Here is a 19,781-nt window from a genome sequence, read left to right on the forward strand (position 1 = left end):
GGCTGATTATTCATGGATGGGTGATCCCAGCTTTTTAATCTCCTAATCGCTTTTCTTTTCTGACTCTCCATCTTTACTGGCGGCGTACCAAGAGCTGTTACGCGGAGTCCTGTTCCTTCTAAATGGATTCGAGTCATCTTGCTTTCCAGAGTCTTCTGATGGCGAATGTCTGAATGCACCTGGTGGGGGGACATAGGCTCTCTGGGCTCTGGGCAGATGGACACTTGGAGGCCTGTATGCTCTGCCGTCATCAACCTCGCTTCTCCAATGTGTGGATCTGGCGGCTTTAACAGCGGGGGCTTCAATCTTCTTGGCCGACTCCTCAATCTTCCTGGATAGGCTCTTCCCCATCTCCTCAACAAGAGGGACATATGCTCGGAGCTCCTCTCTTCTTCTTCTCAGCAGATCCTCCTCCTCCTCGAATACCCTCCTCATCTCCTCATTCCTCCTTTCATACCAGATATCCTCTATTCCTCCTGCATTCTTCATGTAATATCTCGAATACGCCTTCATCTTCTTGTAGGGCATGGTAAACCTATCGTGGAACCTAGAAGCTTTTCTTGGGCGCACAGGCTGCTCCTTCTTCGCAATGCTTCTTGCCCCAGGAATCCTTCTCCTCTCCACAACAGGCTTGAAGGTAGCCTCTGCCTTTTCCCTGTATTCATCAATAATCTCAAACACCTTCTTCTCAACAGTCTTGTAATCAAACCCGTCCACACAAACAACTCCGCCCTCAACAGCAAACCCAAGGTCGTTCCTCTTCATAAACGCAATCAGATCCATGTTCTCTCCAACAGAAATGCGCTTCCCGACGCTTTCTGCATATCTACCCCACATCTCAAAGTCAAATCTTCTTCGAACAAGAGTGTCTGGAGACACGTCCATTCCAGAGCACCTCTTCGTGACATTGGCAAGAACCTCGCTTAGATCAGAGAGTTTGCTCTTGCAGAACAGCTTCCTGTGCCTGTCTCCCTCATTCTTGATGCGCGCATACGAGCATATCGTTTGGAAATCCTCAATGCTGCACTGTCCATAGATAGACCCGGGATCCAGAGATACAAGAACATTGATGGCATTGGCATACGAAAAAAGCATACTAGATTCAATAAAGAAGGTGCAGAGAAGCTCCATGTACAGTATTGCCATGGACTTCGACGAGAACTTCCCCGCCAGTGCTATCATCTCGCACACCTTTTCGCACACGACATACGACTCAAACAGCGCCCCGTTTCCTCCCAGTACCCACCCAAGGTCCAGGAGAATCTCGAGGAGCCTCCCGCACACTCCCTCCCTTGTGGACTCGGACATCCCATCATACATCCTGTTGAAGTATCCAAAAAGCCTCATGCACTCCTCAGCACTGTATCTTCCTTTCACAGACTCAAGCCATGGTGCAAGCACCCCAACCACGCTACCATATGATCTGCTCTGGAGAAAGTAGTTCCCAAACATCTCGTAGACATCACCTCCCCAGCCATCTCCCTTGGCAACAAACGCCCCATAAAACTTTTCCACATATCCCAGATCGTATCTGTGCTCATGCAGAAACCTCTTCAAGCAATCGACCGATCCCTCCTCCCTGATTCTCTGCAAAGCACGGTCTACATCGTCAACTAGCCCCATGTCTTCGGAGTCCATCTCGGGGCTAAAAGATTCCCGTATATTCAACTCTCCAGGTCTTCCAGCCTCCTAAATGAATCTCGGCCCTAATCTCCCCTTATTTTGTTAACGATTTCCTGCGCAACGGAGCTTGCCATTCCACCGACTCCACTCCTGATCCCAAAGCCTCTTCCATTCCGTACGCCACATATGAAAGACGCAATGAACGACGATCCCAGCAGCCTGACCCATCCAGAGGCCCTTGCAGCACCCAGCCCGTAGTACAGCGTCGAGTAAAGCATGGCATGCTTTGCTAACTCCCCTCCACTCCTCAGCGGCTGCCTGGAGTAGGGACGCTCGTCTCTCCTCCTAAGCATGCCGCTGGCAAATGCCGTCGAGCATCCAACGACAAAGGCGTTTCCTGTTGTTTCGAGGACCGCAAGGACATAGTCTCCAAGAATCATATTAGGGCTCCGCCAAAGCCCTTATCTCTCAGGCTTCACACATGAACAGAACAACAGAGTATCTGCAGTACATAGACAAGAAAACACAGGTTCCGCACTCCTCAGACCACGAAAGCTTCTACGACACCATCAACAGGAAGATAGGAAAGACCGAGAAGAGGCTGGAAAGGCCCCTGTCGTACAGAGAGATACTCAGGGTAGAGGAAGAGTTCAGCACCCTTTCCCTCGAAGCTCGCCAGACACTCGATGTGGTTTCCGTCGAGGGGCCTGCAGACATCGTGCTCCACTTTGAAGGCGTGAAGAAGATCATCGAGACGAAGCTGCAAAGGGTTGAGAGAAGGCTCAGGAGCCTCAAGGACTCAAAGATGGGAATGAACATCGATCTTGAGCCGGAAAGGCCACAGACATTCAGGAACGTCGAGAAGGTTCAGATGATGGAGGAGGAAAACAAGAGGCTGGTGGAGGGCTACAACATTGAGGGATATCGGCTAACGAGGAGACGACTTCTCGAGGTCGAGGCCCTTCAGGACACAATCTTCCAACACCTGACTCTTCAGGATGAGAGGATAGACGGCATAATAGACCTCACATCAAGGGCTGGAAAGTGTGTTTCAGGCAGCAACGAAGCGCTAGGAAAGATAAAGAATTCGGGACAGTTTCTTCGTAGATTCTTGTTTATTCTGTTGCTTTGTCTGTCTTTCATCCTCCTATTCCTCCACTACTACTACAAATAGCATCTGTTCTATTAAAGCTGCTTTGCAACCAAGCTCTGCTCCTCCTTGGCAAGAAGTGCATCTACAACCCGGGGGTCTTCTAGAATCTCATTGATCGCAGCCATGTTTCTAAATCTGTTCTCAACTATCTTCTTGAAGTCGAAGAGGGGCACCTTGTTCTTCACAAAGCTCATGACGGGAACTACCACCGTTTCGTTGTCCTCTCCGGGGTCCACACACCGCGCCGGAGAAAACTTTCTGTGCTCTTCTGTGTTGTACATCCTTATCGACCCTGCCTCCCTCCTTTCCTGCTCCAGGAGCCCAGGAGACCTAGCGTCGTCGTATCCACAGGTGAGCTTCTGGGGAACAATCCATTCAAGGCTATCCGGCGACTTTCCTGAAGTGCTTGTTGGATCCGATCCCAGATAATCTGCCTCGGGAGCCATCACTGTTTTTTCTATCTCCTTGACCTGGATGAGATTGGCTCCCCACGAAACCTTCTTTCTTCTCTTTGGCTTCGGGTCTTCGAATGGCCTCAACAAGCCCTCGGCATCTTCCGGGCTCACCTGGCGCACCATATCAACCAACTTCCTGAGCTCTGCCCCCTCAAGCTGGTCCCTGGAAAACCCAGATCTCTTCAGAAGCTCGGTGGGCTGTTGTATGTCCGGATAGAGAACATCGAAGCTAAGACTCATAAAATCTCTATAGAACGGATGGGAAACTGGAAACACCCCACCTTCCAGAATCTCGTCAATCACACTCCGAACACGCCCAGGAAGGACTGCTGGGTCTTCCATTCCGAACACCTCCTCGACTTTCCCAATCACCTCTGACTCCTTCATTAGGGGGCTACCGCCGGGATGATTTAGAGGTTACCTGGAAAATAAACAGCCCTGTGGATGTTTATGAAGAAGTTTGGAAGGAAGAGGAGCTCGATCCACGGCACCATCTGTGAGGACGCAAGAAGAGCTTTCGACGATATCCGAAGAAAGATTGCTGACTCCGGTCGCCTGTCTTCCAGCGACTTTTCCATCGACGCATCCCCAGGAAATACCAGCCAGAGGAGAGACCATCCATGTGATCTTGCCTCCAGTTCTTCCGACGATTCAGAGAACTGGAGCAGCTTTACTAGTGTCCACAGCATAGAACTTAGAGCTGGGCACAGGCGTGAGTCCCTTACTCTTGAGAACAAAGGAGAGGGAAACTCTGTGGTGAACCATGACATCCTGAGCTCCAGTGAAACATATGACGAAAGTCTAGGATTCGAGAGCTTTCTGGACTCAGAGACCAGGAGGACATGCCGGATACAGAACATAACATTTAGAAAGAAGAAAGAGACAGACGGCCTTGTAGGTGGACAGAGTCAAGGAACGGAGAGTTTGCAGTCTTCATATGGCGGAATGCCTGAGGTCGGGGCTCTGAGGAAAGTTCCGTTTGACAGGATGCCGAAGAATGTTAAGAAGATTGGAGAGGCAACGTTTAGCGAAGTATTTGCACATGGACCGTTGGTCTACAAGATAGTCCCGCTAGGAGACACACCCGATGAAACATCTCTCTCGTCATTTTTGAGGGAGTCCATCATATTCAGGACCATTTCAGGAGAAGACGGTGTGTGCGGGCTTAAGGATGTATTTCTGGTGGCAGGCAGATACCCGGAGGAATATCTCAAGGCCTGGGATGACTATGGAGAGGAGGAGAACGAAAGGCCCTGCAAGTATCGAGACGAGCAAGAATACGGGGTGATAGTAATGGAGGACGGGGGAGAGAGCCTGGAAAGCATCAAATTCCAGAAGATTGCAGAAGTAGATGCATTCATTAGGAGCGCCGTAAGGGTGCTGGCAAATCTCGAAAAGAAGTACGAGTTTGAGCACAGAGATCTTCACTGGGGAAACATCCTGATTAGAGAGGGACAGATAAATCTGATCGACTTTTCGCTCAGTAGGCTGAGGAGCGGGGGCGCAGTGATATTCAATGACTTGAATAGCAAGCAATGGCTGTTTGAAGGAGACGAGGCTGTTGACATCCAGTTTAGGGTCTACAGAGACATGCGCAAGCTGTGCTCTGGATGCTGGTCCCGATTCGTTCCTGCAAGCAATGTTTTGTGGCTCCGGTACCTCGTTGAGAAGGCCTTCAGCAAAAACAGGTTCAGGGGAAGGAAGACTCTAATCTCGCAATATATTTCAGTTATAGACAGCAGCACATCGGCAGCAGATGTAGATAGAAAGCTTGAAATGGAAGTGGGTACAATAAAAAAGAGCTTTTAATCTAGACTCATCCTGCCCTCAACCTGCCTAAGAAACTCCCGTGCATTCAGGATCTCCGTTGACCCATATATGATTGGAACACCTATTCTTTCCTCAAGGAGCTTCAGAGTCTTCAGCTCCGTGTAAGTTCCTCCTCCTACTCCAAAAACAACGAGCCTCGAGATCTCGCTGGCATATATGCTTTTGGATCCCATGGAGTCGAACACCCTGAGTCCTGAGTATATCTGGGACTTGATATCTCCATAGATAGTCTCCACAAGGGACGATATGGGCGTCTGCTCCTTCACAGGAAGCAGCTTCTTTACATTTCCCATGAGGCTGGTGACCACCTGCGAGTAAAGAGTCCCCAACTTCTCCGACCGGGTACCCCCATGCCTTCTGAAAAACTCAATGGCCTTCGACTTTATCTTCCTCTTCCGGAGCAGCGGATCAATCAGATCGAAGTCCTTGGTGTTGAGAAGGAGAATGGCCAGCCTTAGGACATCCTCGTCGCTTCCCTTCTCAGACAACTCTATTAGCTCCTGGTTCGTATGGCCTCCCTTCTCAACCTTGTAGAAGTCGTCGATGGCTCTTTCCTTTATCATCTCAACCATCTCCGAGCATATCGATATGTGGGCATTCACAGACTCATTTCTCTTGGCTAGCTCGGGGGCCTTATCAAGAGCCTCCTGGATAACCTTCTTGTCTGTCTTCTCGTCGATGCTCCTGAGCGCCATCTCCTTCTTGTACTCAAGAAGCTCCTTCTCAACCCTCTCAACCACAACCGGGAAATACTCGTTGGCGTTTCTCCTCCAGAGCTCATCCTGGGGATCCAGATCAAAGACCTTTCCACTCTTCAGTGTTATCTTGTTGGACTCAAGCGCAAAAAGATCGTTCATTAGCGCACTGTAACTCCACACATGTTGCACAGGAGTAATCACATCATGGCTCCTGCTCACAAGAACCAGCACCGGCCTTTTGCTGCCCCTCTTGATAACTCCTGTGTTTCTTATCTTTGTCTCGAGCATCCTTGCCATCTGGGTAGTCACATCGTCATCCGTAGCCACTATGAACGGGACTTCTCCAAGTGTCACAAACACACTCATCACTGACATCACCATTCTCCTCCACGTGTCCGGATTCTCCATCTCAATAAAGCTGCCTTTCATCCCAAGAGTAAACATGTCGTCTTGTAAGGCAATGAAGTCCACAAACTGGTCATAGACAGATCTTATCCGGAGCCCAAGGCCCCTTTCAGACAGCCCAAGGCCCAGGCTCTCAATCTCCCCCCTGGTTACAGATGTGGCAAAGTTGAGGTAGTACTCCGAATACAGCTCGGCGAGGACGTCGTCCAGGACTCCGTCTGCACTCTCGACGAAGTACACCGCCGGAGTGTTGGAAATGGGGTGCCTTTCCTGGGTTACCAAGAAGTGTGCTGTTATTCCACACTCTCTGAGCTCGCTGACCTTCATCAAAGGCCCAATGATCTGCTGGGTACGGCTATCAAGGACCAGGATCTTCCAGGGGTTGTTTGGTGCAACTAAGAATGCCTTTATTCTCTGCTTCTGGAGCTCCCTTAACATTCAGGGTATTACAGGAGCCTATTTTCTAGGGGAGTTGCAAGGCATCCTCCAAAGACTCCACGACTTTTGCTCGCAGGATGGAGTGCCACGCGTGTAGATGCCCCGGACCCTGCCTGAGCTGAGAAATAAATCTTTTTGTTATCCCTGGAACCACTCCAATAGGACAATGACAACAGAGATCAGAAATATAAAGCTGGTGCAGAAGATTGCGTCAGGGGCCTTTGGAGACATATTTATTGGGCAGAATACGGTGACAAACCAGACGGTTGCAGTGAAGCTGGAGAAGAAGGCACACTATGGGCAGCTGAAGCACGAGTATGGGGTGTATAAGGCGCTTGGGGGCACCCGCACACCGAGGATCTACGAGTATGGGAAGATCCTGTATGAAAATGTATATGTCAATGGGCTGGTGATGGAGCTTATGGGAAAGTCTTTAGAGCAGCTATTTGTTACGTGCAGCAGGCGCTTTTCCCTGAAGACTGTGCTGATGCTAGGGGAGAGGATGGTTGACAATGTAGAGTACCTGCACCATAGAAACTATGTTCACAGGGATATCAAGCCAGACAACTTTGTATTTGATGTCCAGGGGGACAGGTTGTATCTGATAGACTACGGACTAGCGAAGGAGTTTCGGAATCCAATGACATTCAAGCACAGGGAGATGAGGACGGACAAGTCCTTGACGGGCACAGCAAGATATGCCTCTCTGAGGACACATCAGGGATATGAGCAGAGCAGGAGAGACGACCTCGAAAGCGTTGGGTTCTGTATGGTGTATTTTCTCAAGGGGAGGCTTCCTTGGCAGGGGCTGAAGGCAAAGACAAAGCAGGAGAAGTACGACAGGATCCGGGAAAGCAAGGAGAGCATATCTCTGTACGAGCTGTGCATGGGGCTTCCAAAGGAAATACACTCGTTCTGCTTTTATGTCCGGAACCTTGGATACGAGGACATGCCGAACTACGCATATCTAAGGACACTGCTCAGCGATGCACTTCGGCAGAGAGGACTTCGAAGCGATGGAGTGTTTGACTGGATGGTGAGGACTCCCTCTGACTCTATGGGGGATCTGGAGATTCTGTGAAGTAGAGTGAAATAAAGGGATGTTGTTGTTTCGTGGCAGGGGACGGTGTTTTTATGGCTGGGAGGGGAGGCCTTTGATATGGGGACCCATCAGGAGAAGAGAGAGGTTCTGAGAAGGATGTTTCAGGAGAGGGGGTTTGTGGTGGGGGATGGACTGAAGTATGGAGTTGATCTCCTGCTGTACACGGACTGCCCGTCGAAGGTGCATTCGAGGTATGGGATTCTGATAGACAGGAGGCACACCCTCCTGGACATTGTTGGTGTGCAGAGAACATGTGCCTCCGTCAACAAGGCCTTGGTGGTGGTGTTTTTCGATGGATTGGATGTGCAGATGGTGAGTGCCGAGAGGATGGAGCTGAGCGGCGGCGGAGACAGGAGCTTGGCAGCAAGGAGCCCTGGGACTTAGAGGAACGGATTTGCGACTTGTAAAAAGGCAAGGTTTCTGGACCCCAAAATGAAAAACAATGCAGATGTTGATATAGATGAGTCTTTGTACTCGAGGCAGCTGTATGTGGTTGGAAAGGAAGCGATGAAAAAAATGATGGGAAGCAAGGTTCTTGTGATGGGGCTGGACGGCCTTGGGCAAGAGGTTGTGAAGAATGTGTGCCTTGCGGGGATAAGCAAGGTAGCACTTTTTGACGACAGGGCGGTATCTGAGGAGGATTTGTGCAGCGGATTCTATCTTCGAAAGGAAGACATAGGGAAGCCCAGAGATGCCAGTGTGGTGGGTAGGTTCCGGTCGATGAATGAGTATGTTGATGTTGATGTTGTCAGCGATGTAAATAGCTTTGAAGGATATGATATTGTTGTTGCATGCAACGAAAGCTATGGAGAGCAGATAAGGCTGAACGAGATGGCAAGGAAGGACGGGTGTATGTTCATCGGATGCCAGGTCAGGGGCCTGTTTTCACAGGTGTTCTGTGACTTTGGAGCGGAATTTGTCTGTGTGGACAGGACTGGCGAGATACCTGCGAGTGGGATGATCAACGACATAAGCGAGGATGGCGTGATGACTGTTGTTGATGGACAGAGGCACAATCTCGAAGACTACGACATAATCAAGATAACCCAGTGCGACGAGTACGAGGGGAAGTACTTCCGGGTCAAAGCTGTGTCTCCGACCCAGGTGATGCTGCAGAGTATCGATGGAGTCAGGATGTTTGAGGAGGAGATGGAGTTCAAGGCAGAAAAGTTCAAGCCCGTTTATGGAGGAGACTTTGAGCAGCAGAAAAAGCCCATCATGATATCCTTCAAGCCTCTTGGAAGAACGATTGATGAACCTGGGATTCTTGGATTCAACCATGAGGTCGAGGAGAGGAGTCTTGTTATTCACAAGTGCTTTGTTGCGCTTGGAGAATACATGGAGCAGAGCGGGCAGGAGTTGAGTGGAGAGGGGTTTCTGTCGTTTTTTGTCAAAAAGTACAAAAGCCACTTTGAGTTTGAGGCTCTGATACGGTCCTTTGGAAAGCAGTGTGGGGGAATGCTTATGCCGATGTGCTCTGTGATTGGTGGATTTGTGGCCCAAGAGGTTTTGAAGGGAGTGGGAAGCAAGTTCACGCCCCTGCACCAGTTCTTCTACTTTGATGCTGTGGATGTGATCCCCAATGACCCTGAGGACGATGGGAGGGACTATGGGCGGTACGGACCGATGGTAAGATGCCTCGGCAAGAGATGTGTTGAAAGGCTCTTTGGGCTGCATGTTTTCATGGTCGGAGCCGGGGCGATTGGGTGCGAGCACCTGAAGAACATGGTCATGTGCGGGATTGGGAGCAATGGAAGGATAAGCGTCACCGACATGGATGCTATTGAGCAGTCTAATCTGAACAGGCAGTTCTTGTTCAGGTCTGGGGATGTGTCGAGCATGAAGGCAGAGATTGCGGTCCGGGAGGCCATGCTACTAAACGAGGACTTCCTGAAGGTTCCTAGAAGAGCTGATTCGGAGGAGCCTGAAAGAGGAGTCTCGGAGATGACGAATGGGATATCGTGCATCGGCTCCGCGCAGCCGAATCTCATCTACTACAACCTGAAGGCTGGGAAGGAAACAGAGACAGTGTTCAGCGACAGGTTTTTCCAGTCTGTTGATGTTGTGGCAACTGCATTGGACAACGTGGATGCAAGAGTGTATGTTGATGGAAGGTGTGTTGTGAATAGGAAGTTCATGGTCGACGCAGGAACATCAGGGACAAAGGGGAATGTACAGGTTGTTGTACCGTTCCACACCGAAAGCTACGGGTCGAGCCAGGATCCCCCGGAAAAGTCCATTCCCCTGTGCACAATCAAAAACTTCCCATATGCTATAGAGCATACGATCGAGTGGGCAAGAAGTGAGTTTGAATTCAAGTTCCATGACGAGATACTCCTTATAAAAGAGTATCTGAGTAGAGAGAAGGAGGGCACCTCTGAGGAAGAAAGAGAAGAAGAGCCCAGCAACGAAGCTATGGAAGATGTTGTCGACAAAATACCTACTAATGGCAAGGAGTGCATTCGAAACGGAATCTTGCTTTTTGTCAAGCTGTTCCACACGTCGATCAAGAACCTCATAACGGCATTTCCTCCAGACTCAAAGACAAAGGAGGGCCAGCCGTTCTGGATGCCTCCAAAGAGACCTCCTATGACGGTCAGCTTCGACGTTAACAACGACCTCCATATCCTGTTTGTCCAGAGCGCTGCAAACATATTCAGCCTCAACTTTGGAATCAAACAGCAGATATCGAAGGAGATGGTTGTTGAGTTTGTGAAGAATGAGATCCTGGTGGAGGAGCTTTCAAGCGCAGCAGACAACACCTGCGTGGAGGAATCGCCAAGGCCATGCATAGATCCTTCTGCAATAGTGCCCTGCATCTTTGAGAAGGACGACGACACAAACTTTCATGTGGACTTCTTGTATGCAGCAGCCAACCTGAGGGCAATAAACTACAAGATAAAGCAGGCAGACAGGCTCACTGTGAAGGGAATTGCAGGAAGAATAATCCCAGCCATAGCAACGACAACAGCCGTTGTTTCTGGGCTGGCAGTTCTGGAGATGATAAAGTATGCCCTGGGAGTGGATTACACAAAGCACAAAAACTCGTTCCTCAACCTGGCTCTTCCTTTCTTTGCTAGCACAGACCCTGTGGAGCCTGTAAAGCACTCTTACAAGATCGAGAACAAGAAGTACACATTCACACTGTGGAACAGGCTGGAATACAAGGACTCCAAACTGGGAACAATCCTCAAAGCCTTTGAGATCCAGTTCAAAAGGAAGATATCGATGGTGACGGCAGGAAACTCTCTGATCTACTGGGACTTCGACTCGAAGTATGCAGACAACCTGGAGAAGACCGTTGGAGAATTGGTCAACAGAAGGCCAGACGAGATGTTCGTTGTGCTGGACGTGATAACAGATGACGACGAGGGCGAGTTCCCTAGAATAGTGGTCGTCTTTGAATAAAGCCTTTTCTTCTTCGGGTTGCAGAGCGGCTTGGTTACAGGAAGTGGAAGGGCCAGGTATACTCTTTAATAATTCCCAGGGTGAGAGAAACGGTATTCAGGCCGTCTGGCCGTCGTGGTAGTGCTTTATGTGGTACTTAAGCCCGTTGTTGTTCTTGTACTTCTTGTCGCACCCGGAAAATGGGCAGACATAGGGCTTGAATATGTTCATCTTCTCCTCGGAGTGACCTTCCTTCATGTGATACTTAAGTCCAAAGGAAGACGTGTACTTTTTATTGCATCCTTCTATTTCACATGCATACACCCTTCCTCCCTTTGTCTTTTGCATTCTCGAGGATGTGCGGGCATTCCTTTCACCTCCGTGAGCTAGGTTGGTGCAGGGCAACTTTCTGACCTTTATCATCTCGCCGGTCGAAATCCCTCCCCTCCACTCCTTGTTTCCAACACTCTTGTGTATGAACTCGTAATCAAAGCCTAGACTGTCCTCCTCGGAAAGCTCGGCTATGCCTTGGGAGGGCGAGATGTACTTGTAAAGCATTTCCTCTTTCTTTAGCACAACATCCTCCAAGTAAAATTGATGTGTATCCATCATGTGCCCTATATCCTCGTATCTCCTCACCCTCTCTGCAAACTTCTTCTCCTCTATTTGATACAACTTCTTCAGCTTGCTCGAATCATTCATCTTCATGATGTGGCTCCCTGGACGGTTAATTATTTTCCCAAATGTTATTTCCCGGAGAGGGCCCCTACCCACATTTGGAGGCACGGGGACATGCCATTCCTCCGGGCCATGCACAACCAGGCAGATACAAATCCCTCCACATAGGCTAAATAGGTCCAATGGTTTATTAAATCATCCTTTCAAGGAGATTGCTCAGTAGGTCCTGATGGTTTCCAACACTGCCTCCATCGTTGAAACTCTTGGACTTCTGTCCCTTGAATCCTCCACGGGGCGGGCTTAGGTGGAACGGATATAGAAAGCTGTTGACCTTCTTGAACATCTCAGTTCCGTTGTAGATATGGTGCACGAGCTCCTCAATGCACCTGATCTTCCCATCAAACATGTCCTCAATGAACTCGTTTGTAAGCTTGACCCGGACATGCCCGTTTCTTCCACTCCCCTTTGTGTACACAAGCTTCCGGAGCAGTTCCATCCCAATCGTTCCGAATGCGACATGGTCCTTGATTATCTGGAGCATCTTTCTGGTCGACTTGTTGTTCCTTACAAGTACACAGGTGTTGATCCTCTTCAGCCTGAAAAGCTCCAGGACTTTCCTAACCTTAGGAGGGCAGTTGCACTTTGACCTGATCAAGATCACCGCAAAAAACTCCGCCTCCTTTGGAACATAGAATCCATTCTTCATGCTTGACTTCTTTTCAAGAATTTCTCTTTCCTGTTCGTAGTACTTGTTCAACAGCTTCTCCGTCGTCTCCTCTGCATATCTTGCATTGGCACTCTTCCTCTCCCTGAACTCCTTCTCTTGCCTACTCCTTATCCTAGACATCCTTGCCTCATACTCCTTCTTCCTAATAGACGACTGAGGCGCCTCGCTCATCACTCCCTCCATTTTCAGGGCAAAAATTTGCTCAGAGTTCTAATACCCCAATGGCATCCGGGCTATTGCCCAAAAACTGCTTCATCCACCCTCATTTATTTATGCTCTCTTGATACCGGACCATCTCTTCAAAGAAGGCCTTGAAACCCTCCGACTCAATCGTGCATAGCCCATTTTCCAACACCTCGTCCAAGCTGCAGGAGCCTGAAACATAGAAATCAGTCAGAAACATCCCCTTCCCCTTGGGCACTTTCTCGACAGTCATCTTCTCAAACAGATAGCTTCCCCACGTCCCCAGAAGATAGCGGAAACTGTTGTTGGGGTTGCTTCCAATTATTCTGCTCTTCTCCAGCTCCATGAGTATCACCGATTCCTTGAGAGACCTCCGAAGCTCCAGAGCATCGACAACATGTGCAAAGTTCCCACCACTTATGAAATGCCTGATGCTGTTGTCTAGGTCGTCCATGCACCCCCGGATGTTGTTGATAGCTCCCTTCCTCCGAGTGTCGTCCTTTATTCCCTTGGTAATGAGTATGTCAGACCAGATAAACGATAGATTTGGCACCTGCGCATTCTTGACACCCATGGAGTCCAGGCACTCTAGGACGTGTGGATAGAAGCAGAAGTATCTGCACAGGAATGCAAAGATCAGGAGCACCTCATAGTTCCCTTGATGGTCCCTCCTGTGCTTGAAGGCTAGATACAGAGCCACCCCGAGGAGCGGTGCCCTTCTTGCCGACACTAGGACTGCAATCAACATCTTTATATTGAACACAGACGGGTCCTTCGCATACACCCCATATGCCCTTCTTAAGAGGTCCTCTCCAAATCCATTTCTCATCAGCTGGACCACACAGTCGGTTGCCTCTTGAGGATGGCTTTCCAGACCCACCATCTCAGCAATGTATTCTATCTCCTTGAAGCATAACCTTGACTTCAGCAGCTCGATGGCCCTGCCCCTCTCCTTCAGCTTGTGAAGAAGATAATACTCATGGTTCAGGCTTTCTCGCCTCCGAAGGTCTATCCCGTTGTCTAGCGCATACCTGTACAGGTCCCAGTCGTCCAGATTGTCCAGAAGAAACTCCACACACTCTGGAATCGCTCCTCTTTCAAGAAGCCCATGGTGTCCGTGTATGCATGCTTCCTTGAGAACGAGGTAATACATATGGTCCTTAAAAGCAATTCTTTGGACATAGTGATGCAGATCCTCGACCAGCAGCCCTCTCTTGTACAGCATCCAGATCAGATTGCTCTTGATAGTAGCATTCTCCAGAGACTTCAGGAAAAGATTCTTCTTACTCTCGTCTGTCGGGCTGTCTAGAAAGCTGACAAGGAGGGAGGTCACAAGGAACATGGGGCTTCTGGAAAAGAGCATCTTCCCGAGCTCGATGCTCCTTGCCACATCATTCCTAAGAAGCGCCTCCACAAACTCTTTTTCCAGGTTCTTCTGGCCAGATACAAATCTCCTCAGAAGGTCTAGCTGTTTCATCAGCCTGGGGCCCTAAAATTCCCAGCCTATTTCTACATGGAAAACATCACATTACAGAAGCCACCGCCTCCCTCCTTCCACTTGTCAGGTATTCTGACGGCTTGTCCCGTTCAATAATCCATTGCAAAATTTTTAAATAAAAACAAACAGGATAGAAGGAAAGAGGAGAATGGAAGAGACAGAGAGCGAAGACATCTCTCCGGGGATCCAGGCCAGGAAGAGAAGAAGGAGGTTGGCAGCACGCCTGGCCCTGGAGATGGAGTTGATTAAGAAGGAGTTTGAGAGGCCGAGTGCCCTGAAGAATGCACCGGCATTCCTTTGTGACTTTGAAAAGCATCTTCCCTTTAGCCGTAAGGAGGAAATCAGGTACGCCTGCATTCCCGATAAGAGAGGCCTCGAGAAAGCTGCAGATGAGGCCGAGAAGGTGAAGATGGTGGCCGAATATGCTGCAGAGGCTGGGGTCTTGATGGTGATAGATGTTTTAAGACAGTCTAGGAAAGTTGTGTTTGGCAGAGACTGGGAGATCGGATACAGGGAAAATAACATTATTAACATCCTTCGCAAGATTGAAAGGAAGAGAAGGAGAAAAGGCCTGCTACGGGATCCAGAGAGGTGCAGGGTCTCCATGGCAGGCGTCCAGAGGGTATGGAGAGAAATGATGGGTGCTGAGCAGGAGAAGAGGAAGATTCTTGGGCTGGTAGGGCATGAGGTGACCCTTTCCGCAAGAAAGAGAGTAATCCGTATCAACGATATCTCATGGGATTCAGACCAGTCTGGGTCTGACGGAGTACTCTGCACTATGATGAGGACAGCTAAAATATTTCCAGGTAGTGGGGTGAGCTATGAGCACGTGATGCTTCCGTCGGTGGGAGACGATGATCCTCCGCCGCTCTTCAATACTAAAGCACATGCCTTCCCTAGGAAAGCAGAAGACACATCGCCAAAGATTCAGATGGTCGAGACATACAAGAAGTATCTTGGAAACTTCTCCAAGCTGAGTGCCCAGCGGTCAAGTAGAAATAACCTCGTCACCATGCAGACATCGTTAGGAAGCCATCCGACCAGCCAGCACATCTTTAAGAAAATATCGATGGAGTATCTGCGGTGTAAGAGTGCCAGAGATATTGTCAGCCACAAGTACAGACATGTGATCATTAATAGAGAAGCGCACATGGCTAAGAGGGAGGAAACTAAGTATTCGACGGGTCGCCTTGAGGACGACTCGCCTGGAGATTTATGCTCAAGTGGAAGTGACGATACGAGTGTTGGATACACTTTCCTTATCGAAGCTGCGCTGGGCAAAGTCTGCTCTTTGGACTCAGAAAAGAATGGCGAAGCAGGTGCGAATGCGAAAGGAATTTCTATAGATGGACAGAATGGCAGGACACAAAGCGATTCCATAGAAGCCCAGATGCAAGGCTCACAGTGCAACAGCGAAGGCCTGGATGGCGGAGATGTCCAGACAGCCTCGAAAGATTCGTTCAATGGAGGAGTGTGTGACAGCAGAGTGGAGAAACCCCCTGAAGACCCTCTTGATGGAGGCAGGGTGGCATCCGGGCACAGCGCCCCCGACGACAAAGGATAGGGACATGGGAGAAATAGAGATTCCTTGTGTGGCATATTTGTTGTCCAGTATTTAAATTAAATACAAGGAAAGTTGTAAATGATCCTCTTGGCTAATTCCATAATAGGGATCCTCCACGGCTTTCTGGTGGAGTATTGGTTGGGAAGGCACCTATTGGGTTTGGAAATGATTTCGTCTGTATGGCTCGGTGCCAACTGCAACAAGAGATTGGATGTGCAGTGGTTCGAGAAAGGACTGGAGGGATAAATATCGGGTGCTGGCGGGAAAGGAGTGATGAGAAGCGAAGAGGAGATGCAGAGTTGCACAGACTCCGAGATGGAGGGTGGCGAGGACGAGACCAGCGGCTTTATGGATGAGTCTGCGATAAGCAACCCTTTTCGAGAAAGAGAGATGAGAGGGATGATAGGAGACTTCGAGTACATAGAAGGCAAGTGGATAGGAAGCTATAGATTTGTGAAGCAGTTAGGCACAGGGAGCAGCAGTAAGGTTGTGCTTGGACGCGATGTGCGCAGCGGGGAGAAGGTGGCAATAAAGATAATTCCCAGGAGAGTAAACGGCGGGGAGACGGGAGATATGGAGATGAGATGCGACCAGAGGGTATTCAGGGAGGTGATTATATCATCTGTACTGAACCATCCGCACATTGCTCGGTTGAAGAACTTTCTGTATAGCCCCACACACTACTTCCTGATATTTGAGTATGTGAAGGGAAGGCAGTTGTACGACATCATCATCAGCAGCGGGCCGTTAAAAGAGAAGGAGGGGCAGCGATACTTCAGGCAGTTGCTTTCTGCAATTGATTACATCCACAGAAACTCGGTTGTCCACAGGGACTTGAAAATAGAGAATATACTGATTGACGAGAACGACAACGTCAAGCTGATTGACTTCGGGCTGTCGAACTTCTATGACAACAAGACCCTGCTGAACACATTCTGCGGAAGCCTCTACTTTGCAGCGCCAGAGCTTCTGCAGGGCCAGAGATACTGCGGGCCGGAAATAGATGTATGGAGCTTGGGTGTTGTTCTGTATGCGATCCTGTGTGGATGTGTTCCATTTGACGACGAGGATGTGCAGGGACTTCAGGCAAAGATAATGGATGCCGACTTCAAGTTCTGCAAGACGATTTCGAGGGAGGCGATGGAGTTGATTCGAGGGATGATTGTTGCACAGCCTTCCTCGAGAATGGGCCTTAGCCAGGTGATTGGAAGTGAATGGGTCAACAAGGGACAGAAGAGCCGGATCAACAGCTATGCAGCAAAGAGATATCCAATAATGAAGCTTAATGAGAAATACATAAGGCCGATATCAAGGGCAATCCGGTTCCAGTTTCCGAACATGGAGAGGGAGATCAGAAGGTTCCACAAGATATGCAGGGAAGAGATAGGAACCCTAGAGCAGATCTACTGGTCGAGGAGGCCTGTTGTGTCTCTCTATTACCTTGTTTCTGAGAACCTAGGGGGCGACGATGAAAACGAGGCCTACACGGATGATGGCGAGGAAGAGCCGCCCCAGGAGCTGCCCGAGGCGGTCCATGATTTTGTAAGGTTCATGTTTTCGAAGGAGAAGGGCTGCGGGCCAAGACACGTTAAAAAGGAGGTGTTTTTGACATCCACAAGCCAGGATTCCCTCTGCAGCGTGAAGGGAAAGGACTGCGGGCTTCCTCAAGTCAGACAAACATACCTGAAGGGGTTTTTCAAGGGAATAAGGGTGAAGCACATTGGGAGCCACAATGCACTTAAGAAGGTGCTTCTGGACATATTCAATGCAAACAACATTATCTACGAGATTACCGAGAAGAGTTACTTCTGCTCTGCGTACCATGAGGATCTTGAATGCCTCTTCAAGGTGTCCATGTACTTCAATGTTCTTCTCAACGAATACTACTTGACTGTGACGCCTCTGAACAGCGAGAGAAAGGTTTTCAGGAATGTGTATGAGTGGATTTCTTCTGGGCTAAGGAACAGAGTATGAAATAAATTGTTAAGCTTCTATTGGCTCCAAGGATGCCCAGATGCCATTGTGGATGATATCCAAGACGTAGAGGCTGCTATTTTGCCCTTTCTGTGCAGAGGATATTTTTTGTGTGCAGCGCAGCCCCTGGACTCCGTGGCTATCCACGGTGTCCTAAAGAGCCACCTTTGCTCCCTTGGGCTTTGATGGCCCCAAGGTTCGTAGATGGCTACATTTTGATGAGATGTCTTTCTGCGTGATATGCCCTGTTTCAGGCCTGTTTTAAGCTGTTTTGGAATCCCTATAAACAGAAACGACTCTTGGCTCACACTGAGGCCGGATGATTTCTGCTTGGTTGTTTCTAGGATGTGTTTTCTGCTCTCTCGAGAGCGATATGCTGAAGTACACGAACAAGTTCAGAAGCGAGCACAACATGGAGGAGCTGTACAACCTGCCCTCGTTACAGAAGGCTGCAGACATGCAGGTGCTATACATGTGCAGGAAGTCCAAGCTTACACATGATGGGGCTAGTGGAGAGGGATTCACTCTTGCCGGAAGGCTGAAAAGATTTGACTTTGTCGGACTGAACATAGGGGAAAACATAGCGAAACAGGAGAACGATGACTACAAGGAGGTTGTTAAGCTCTGGATGAAGTCTACAGAGCATAGGAACAACATTCTTGGAGACTATGTGTATTCTGGGGTTGCTACATGTGTCGGGAAGGATGGCAACAGATACTGGGTCCAGGTCTTTGGGAAGGATGTCAGCAACACAAGGATTGCCAAGATGAGGGATGGAATGAAACTCCTCGGATCCGGAGGGTGTGGTACGGAAGGTAGTGATATGGACAGATCCGGCGGCAGAAGAAAGATGTGTGGTGAGAAAAGTGGCTTTGGGAAAGGGGACTATATAATGGTAGTTCCTCCTCCAGGATACGAAGGAGAGCTAGAGGGAGCCCCAGAGCCTTCCAGAGAGGTCGAAGATGGGCAGGAGGAAAATGATGGTTCTATCACGGACCGGGCGGGTGGAGGGGACTACCCCAGTAAGGAGATAAGGAGGACACCCGGGGGCGGGCTAGACAGGAGGAAGTATCCTGGATGGAGCTCCACCCGAAAGCCTAAGCCATTCCCCCGCGGCCGTGACAGAAGAAGGGAGGAGAGAGAGCTACTGAGCTTCGGAGATTACCTGATTCCACCGCAAAGCCAAGGAAAGGAGCCACCAAGGGCCAACGCCCAGACCAGCACATACTCTGCGAGCATTCAAGAAGTCTTCTCGACTGCCGCAGATAGCATCAAGGCTCAGACATCGACGGCGCCAATACTCACATTTGTATTCAAGAATCCGGGGAATTCCACCATAATTCCTGCACTCCAATCCTTGATCGAAGTAATCAAGGGAACACTGTCTCAGGATCGGTCTAGCAGTAGTACCTCAGCCATGTCATCGGCATCGTACACTTCTTCAAAGACAGATGCTCTGCACAGCACCCAGGCATCTGCATCCAGTAATGTACAGGCATCTTCAGAAACAAGCAGTAAAGGGCCAATATCCACAGTTACGGTCACCAGAACCACCCACAAACTAATCACGACGGTCTACCTATCAAAATACCAGGTTTCAACAACGACTGTGCCATCTGATCGAAAGGATTCAAGCCAGCCATTGAGAAGCGGAAAAGACTCTCCTGGCCAAAGGGGGGAAACCACCCCGGAGAGACGAGCAGTGTCGAATAGAGGTGTCGGCAACGAAGACATAAGCTCTGTTGTAAGGCTGGATGGCCTGTATGGGGTGAGGGAAGGTGAAGACAACGGAAAAGGAAGCGTCCATGAGCATGAAGGAAAATGCCAGAATGGATATAACAGAGACGGGAGCTGTGCAGTCTCCAAGGAACTCGACAGCGCGAAATTGAAGGATGCCTTGGAAGATCTGGTTCGGAAAGGAAAAGTCCATCTCCACATCATATCCGATGAGAGCTGTGCAGACAAGGATGGGTGCTATGAAAAGAGTAATAGAGTCGACATCGGAATTCCATTTTCTTATAAGCTTTAAGGCTATTAAAAGAGTTTGTTCTTAGCATTCAGATGAG

At 49.4% G+C, this 19,781-nt stretch overlaps 15 protein-coding genes across 15 annotated transcripts; 8 read left to right on the forward strand and 7 right to left on the reverse strand.

Annotated features, from left to right (window-relative positions):
• Positions 1-42: 42 nt before the first annotated feature.
• On the reverse strand, positions 43-1,638 carry ECU03_0850 (uncharacterized protein; the record flags this gene model as incomplete). The annotated part of the gene is made up of 1 exon (NM_001040958.1): positions 43-1,638. One exon carries the CDS (start codon positions 1,636-1,638, stop codon positions 43-45), a length of 1,596 nt encoding a protein of 531 aa, NP_597594.1.
• Positions 1,639-1,706: 68 nt separating this feature from the next.
• ECU03_0860 (uncharacterized protein) lies at positions 1,707-2,063 on the reverse strand (the record flags this gene model as incomplete). The annotated part of the gene is made up of 1 exon (NM_001040959.1): positions 1,707-2,063. One exon carries the CDS (start codon positions 2,061-2,063, stop codon positions 1,707-1,709), a length of 357 nt encoding a protein of 118 aa, NP_597595.1.
• Positions 2,064-2,104: 41 nt separating this feature from the next.
• On the forward strand, positions 2,105-2,797 carry ECU03_0870 (uncharacterized protein; the record flags this gene model as incomplete). Its single annotated transcript, NM_001040960.1, has 1 exon — positions 2,105-2,797. One exon carries the CDS (start codon positions 2,105-2,107, stop codon positions 2,795-2,797), a length of 693 nt encoding a protein of 230 aa, NP_597596.1.
• Positions 2,798-2,808: 11 nt separating this feature from the next.
• ECU03_0880 (uncharacterized protein) lies at positions 2,809-3,618 on the reverse strand (the record flags this gene model as incomplete). The annotated part of the gene is made up of 1 exon (NM_001040961.1): positions 2,809-3,618. One exon carries the CDS (start codon positions 3,616-3,618, stop codon positions 2,809-2,811), a length of 810 nt encoding a protein of 269 aa, NP_597597.1.
• Positions 3,619-3,681: 63 nt separating this feature from the next.
• Positions 3,682-5,040, forward strand: ECU03_0890 (uncharacterized protein; the record flags this gene model as incomplete). The annotated part of the gene is made up of 1 exon (NM_001040962.2): positions 3,682-5,040. One exon carries the CDS (start codon positions 3,682-3,684, stop codon positions 5,038-5,040), a length of 1,359 nt encoding a protein of 452 aa, NP_597598.2.
• Positions 5,037-6,602, reverse strand: ECU03_0900 (uncharacterized protein; the record flags this gene model as incomplete). The annotated part of the gene is made up of 1 exon (NM_001040963.1): positions 5,037-6,602. One exon carries the CDS (start codon positions 6,600-6,602, stop codon positions 5,037-5,039), a length of 1,566 nt encoding a protein of 521 aa, NP_597599.1.
• Positions 6,603-6,768: 166 nt separating this feature from the next.
• Positions 6,769-7,683, forward strand: ECU03_0910 (protein kinase; the record flags this gene model as incomplete). Its single annotated transcript, NM_001040964.2, has 1 exon — positions 6,769-7,683. One exon carries the CDS (start codon positions 6,769-6,771, stop codon positions 7,681-7,683), a length of 915 nt encoding a protein of 304 aa, NP_597600.2.
• A 78-nt stretch (positions 7,684-7,761) lies between these two features.
• Positions 7,762-8,088, forward strand: ECU03_0920 (uncharacterized protein; the record flags this gene model as incomplete). Its single annotated transcript, NM_001040965.1, has 1 exon — positions 7,762-8,088. The coding sequence occupies one exon, from the start codon at positions 7,762-7,764 to the stop codon at positions 8,086-8,088; it is 327 nt and encodes a 108-aa protein (NP_597601.1).
• Positions 8,089-8,136: 48 nt separating this feature from the next.
• Positions 8,137-11,112, forward strand: ECU03_0930 (uncharacterized protein; the record flags this gene model as incomplete). The annotated part of the gene is made up of 1 exon (NM_001040966.1): positions 8,137-11,112. The coding sequence occupies one exon, from the start codon at positions 8,137-8,139 to the stop codon at positions 11,110-11,112; it is 2,976 nt and encodes a 991-aa protein (NP_597602.1).
• A 96-nt stretch (positions 11,113-11,208) lies between these two features.
• ECU03_0940 (uncharacterized protein) lies at positions 11,209-11,799 on the reverse strand (the record flags this gene model as incomplete). Its single annotated transcript, NM_001040967.1, has 1 exon — positions 11,209-11,799. The coding sequence occupies one exon, from the start codon at positions 11,797-11,799 to the stop codon at positions 11,209-11,211; it is 591 nt and encodes a 196-aa protein (NP_597603.1).
• Positions 11,800-11,959: 160 nt separating this feature from the next.
• On the reverse strand, positions 11,960-12,679 carry ECU03_0950 (uncharacterized protein; the record flags this gene model as incomplete). The annotated part of the gene is made up of 1 exon (NM_001040968.1): positions 11,960-12,679. One exon carries the CDS (start codon positions 12,677-12,679, stop codon positions 11,960-11,962), a length of 720 nt encoding a protein of 239 aa, NP_597604.1.
• Positions 12,680-12,758: 79 nt separating this feature from the next.
• Positions 12,759-14,156, reverse strand: ECU03_0960 (uncharacterized protein; the record flags this gene model as incomplete). The annotated part of the gene is made up of 1 exon (NM_001040969.1): positions 12,759-14,156. One exon carries the CDS (start codon positions 14,154-14,156, stop codon positions 12,759-12,761), a length of 1,398 nt encoding a protein of 465 aa, NP_597605.1.
• A 169-nt stretch (positions 14,157-14,325) lies between these two features.
• On the forward strand, positions 14,326-15,741 carry ECU03_0970 (uncharacterized protein; the record flags this gene model as incomplete). Its single annotated transcript, NM_001040970.1, has 1 exon — positions 14,326-15,741. One exon carries the CDS (start codon positions 14,326-14,328, stop codon positions 15,739-15,741), a length of 1,416 nt encoding a protein of 471 aa, NP_597606.1.
• Positions 15,742-16,014: 273 nt separating this feature from the next.
• On the forward strand, positions 16,015-17,715 carry ECU03_0980 (uncharacterized protein; the record flags this gene model as incomplete). Its single annotated transcript, NM_001040971.1, has 1 exon — positions 16,015-17,715. The coding sequence occupies one exon, from the start codon at positions 16,015-16,017 to the stop codon at positions 17,713-17,715; it is 1,701 nt and encodes a 566-aa protein (NP_597607.1).
• A 319-nt stretch (positions 17,716-18,034) lies between these two features.
• ECU03_0990 (uncharacterized protein) lies at positions 18,035-19,744 on the forward strand (the record flags this gene model as incomplete). Its single annotated transcript, NM_001040972.1, has 1 exon — positions 18,035-19,744. The coding sequence occupies one exon, from the start codon at positions 18,035-18,037 to the stop codon at positions 19,742-19,744; it is 1,710 nt and encodes a 569-aa protein (NP_597608.1).
• Positions 19,745-19,781: the final 37 nt, after the last annotated feature.

Source organism: Encephalitozoon cuniculi, chromosome III, assembly GCF_000091225.2.
Source record: "Encephalitozoon cuniculi GB-M1 chromosome III, complete sequence".
Classification (NCBI taxonomy): domain Eukaryota; kingdom Fungi; phylum Microsporidia; family Unikaryonidae; genus Encephalitozoon; species Encephalitozoon cuniculi.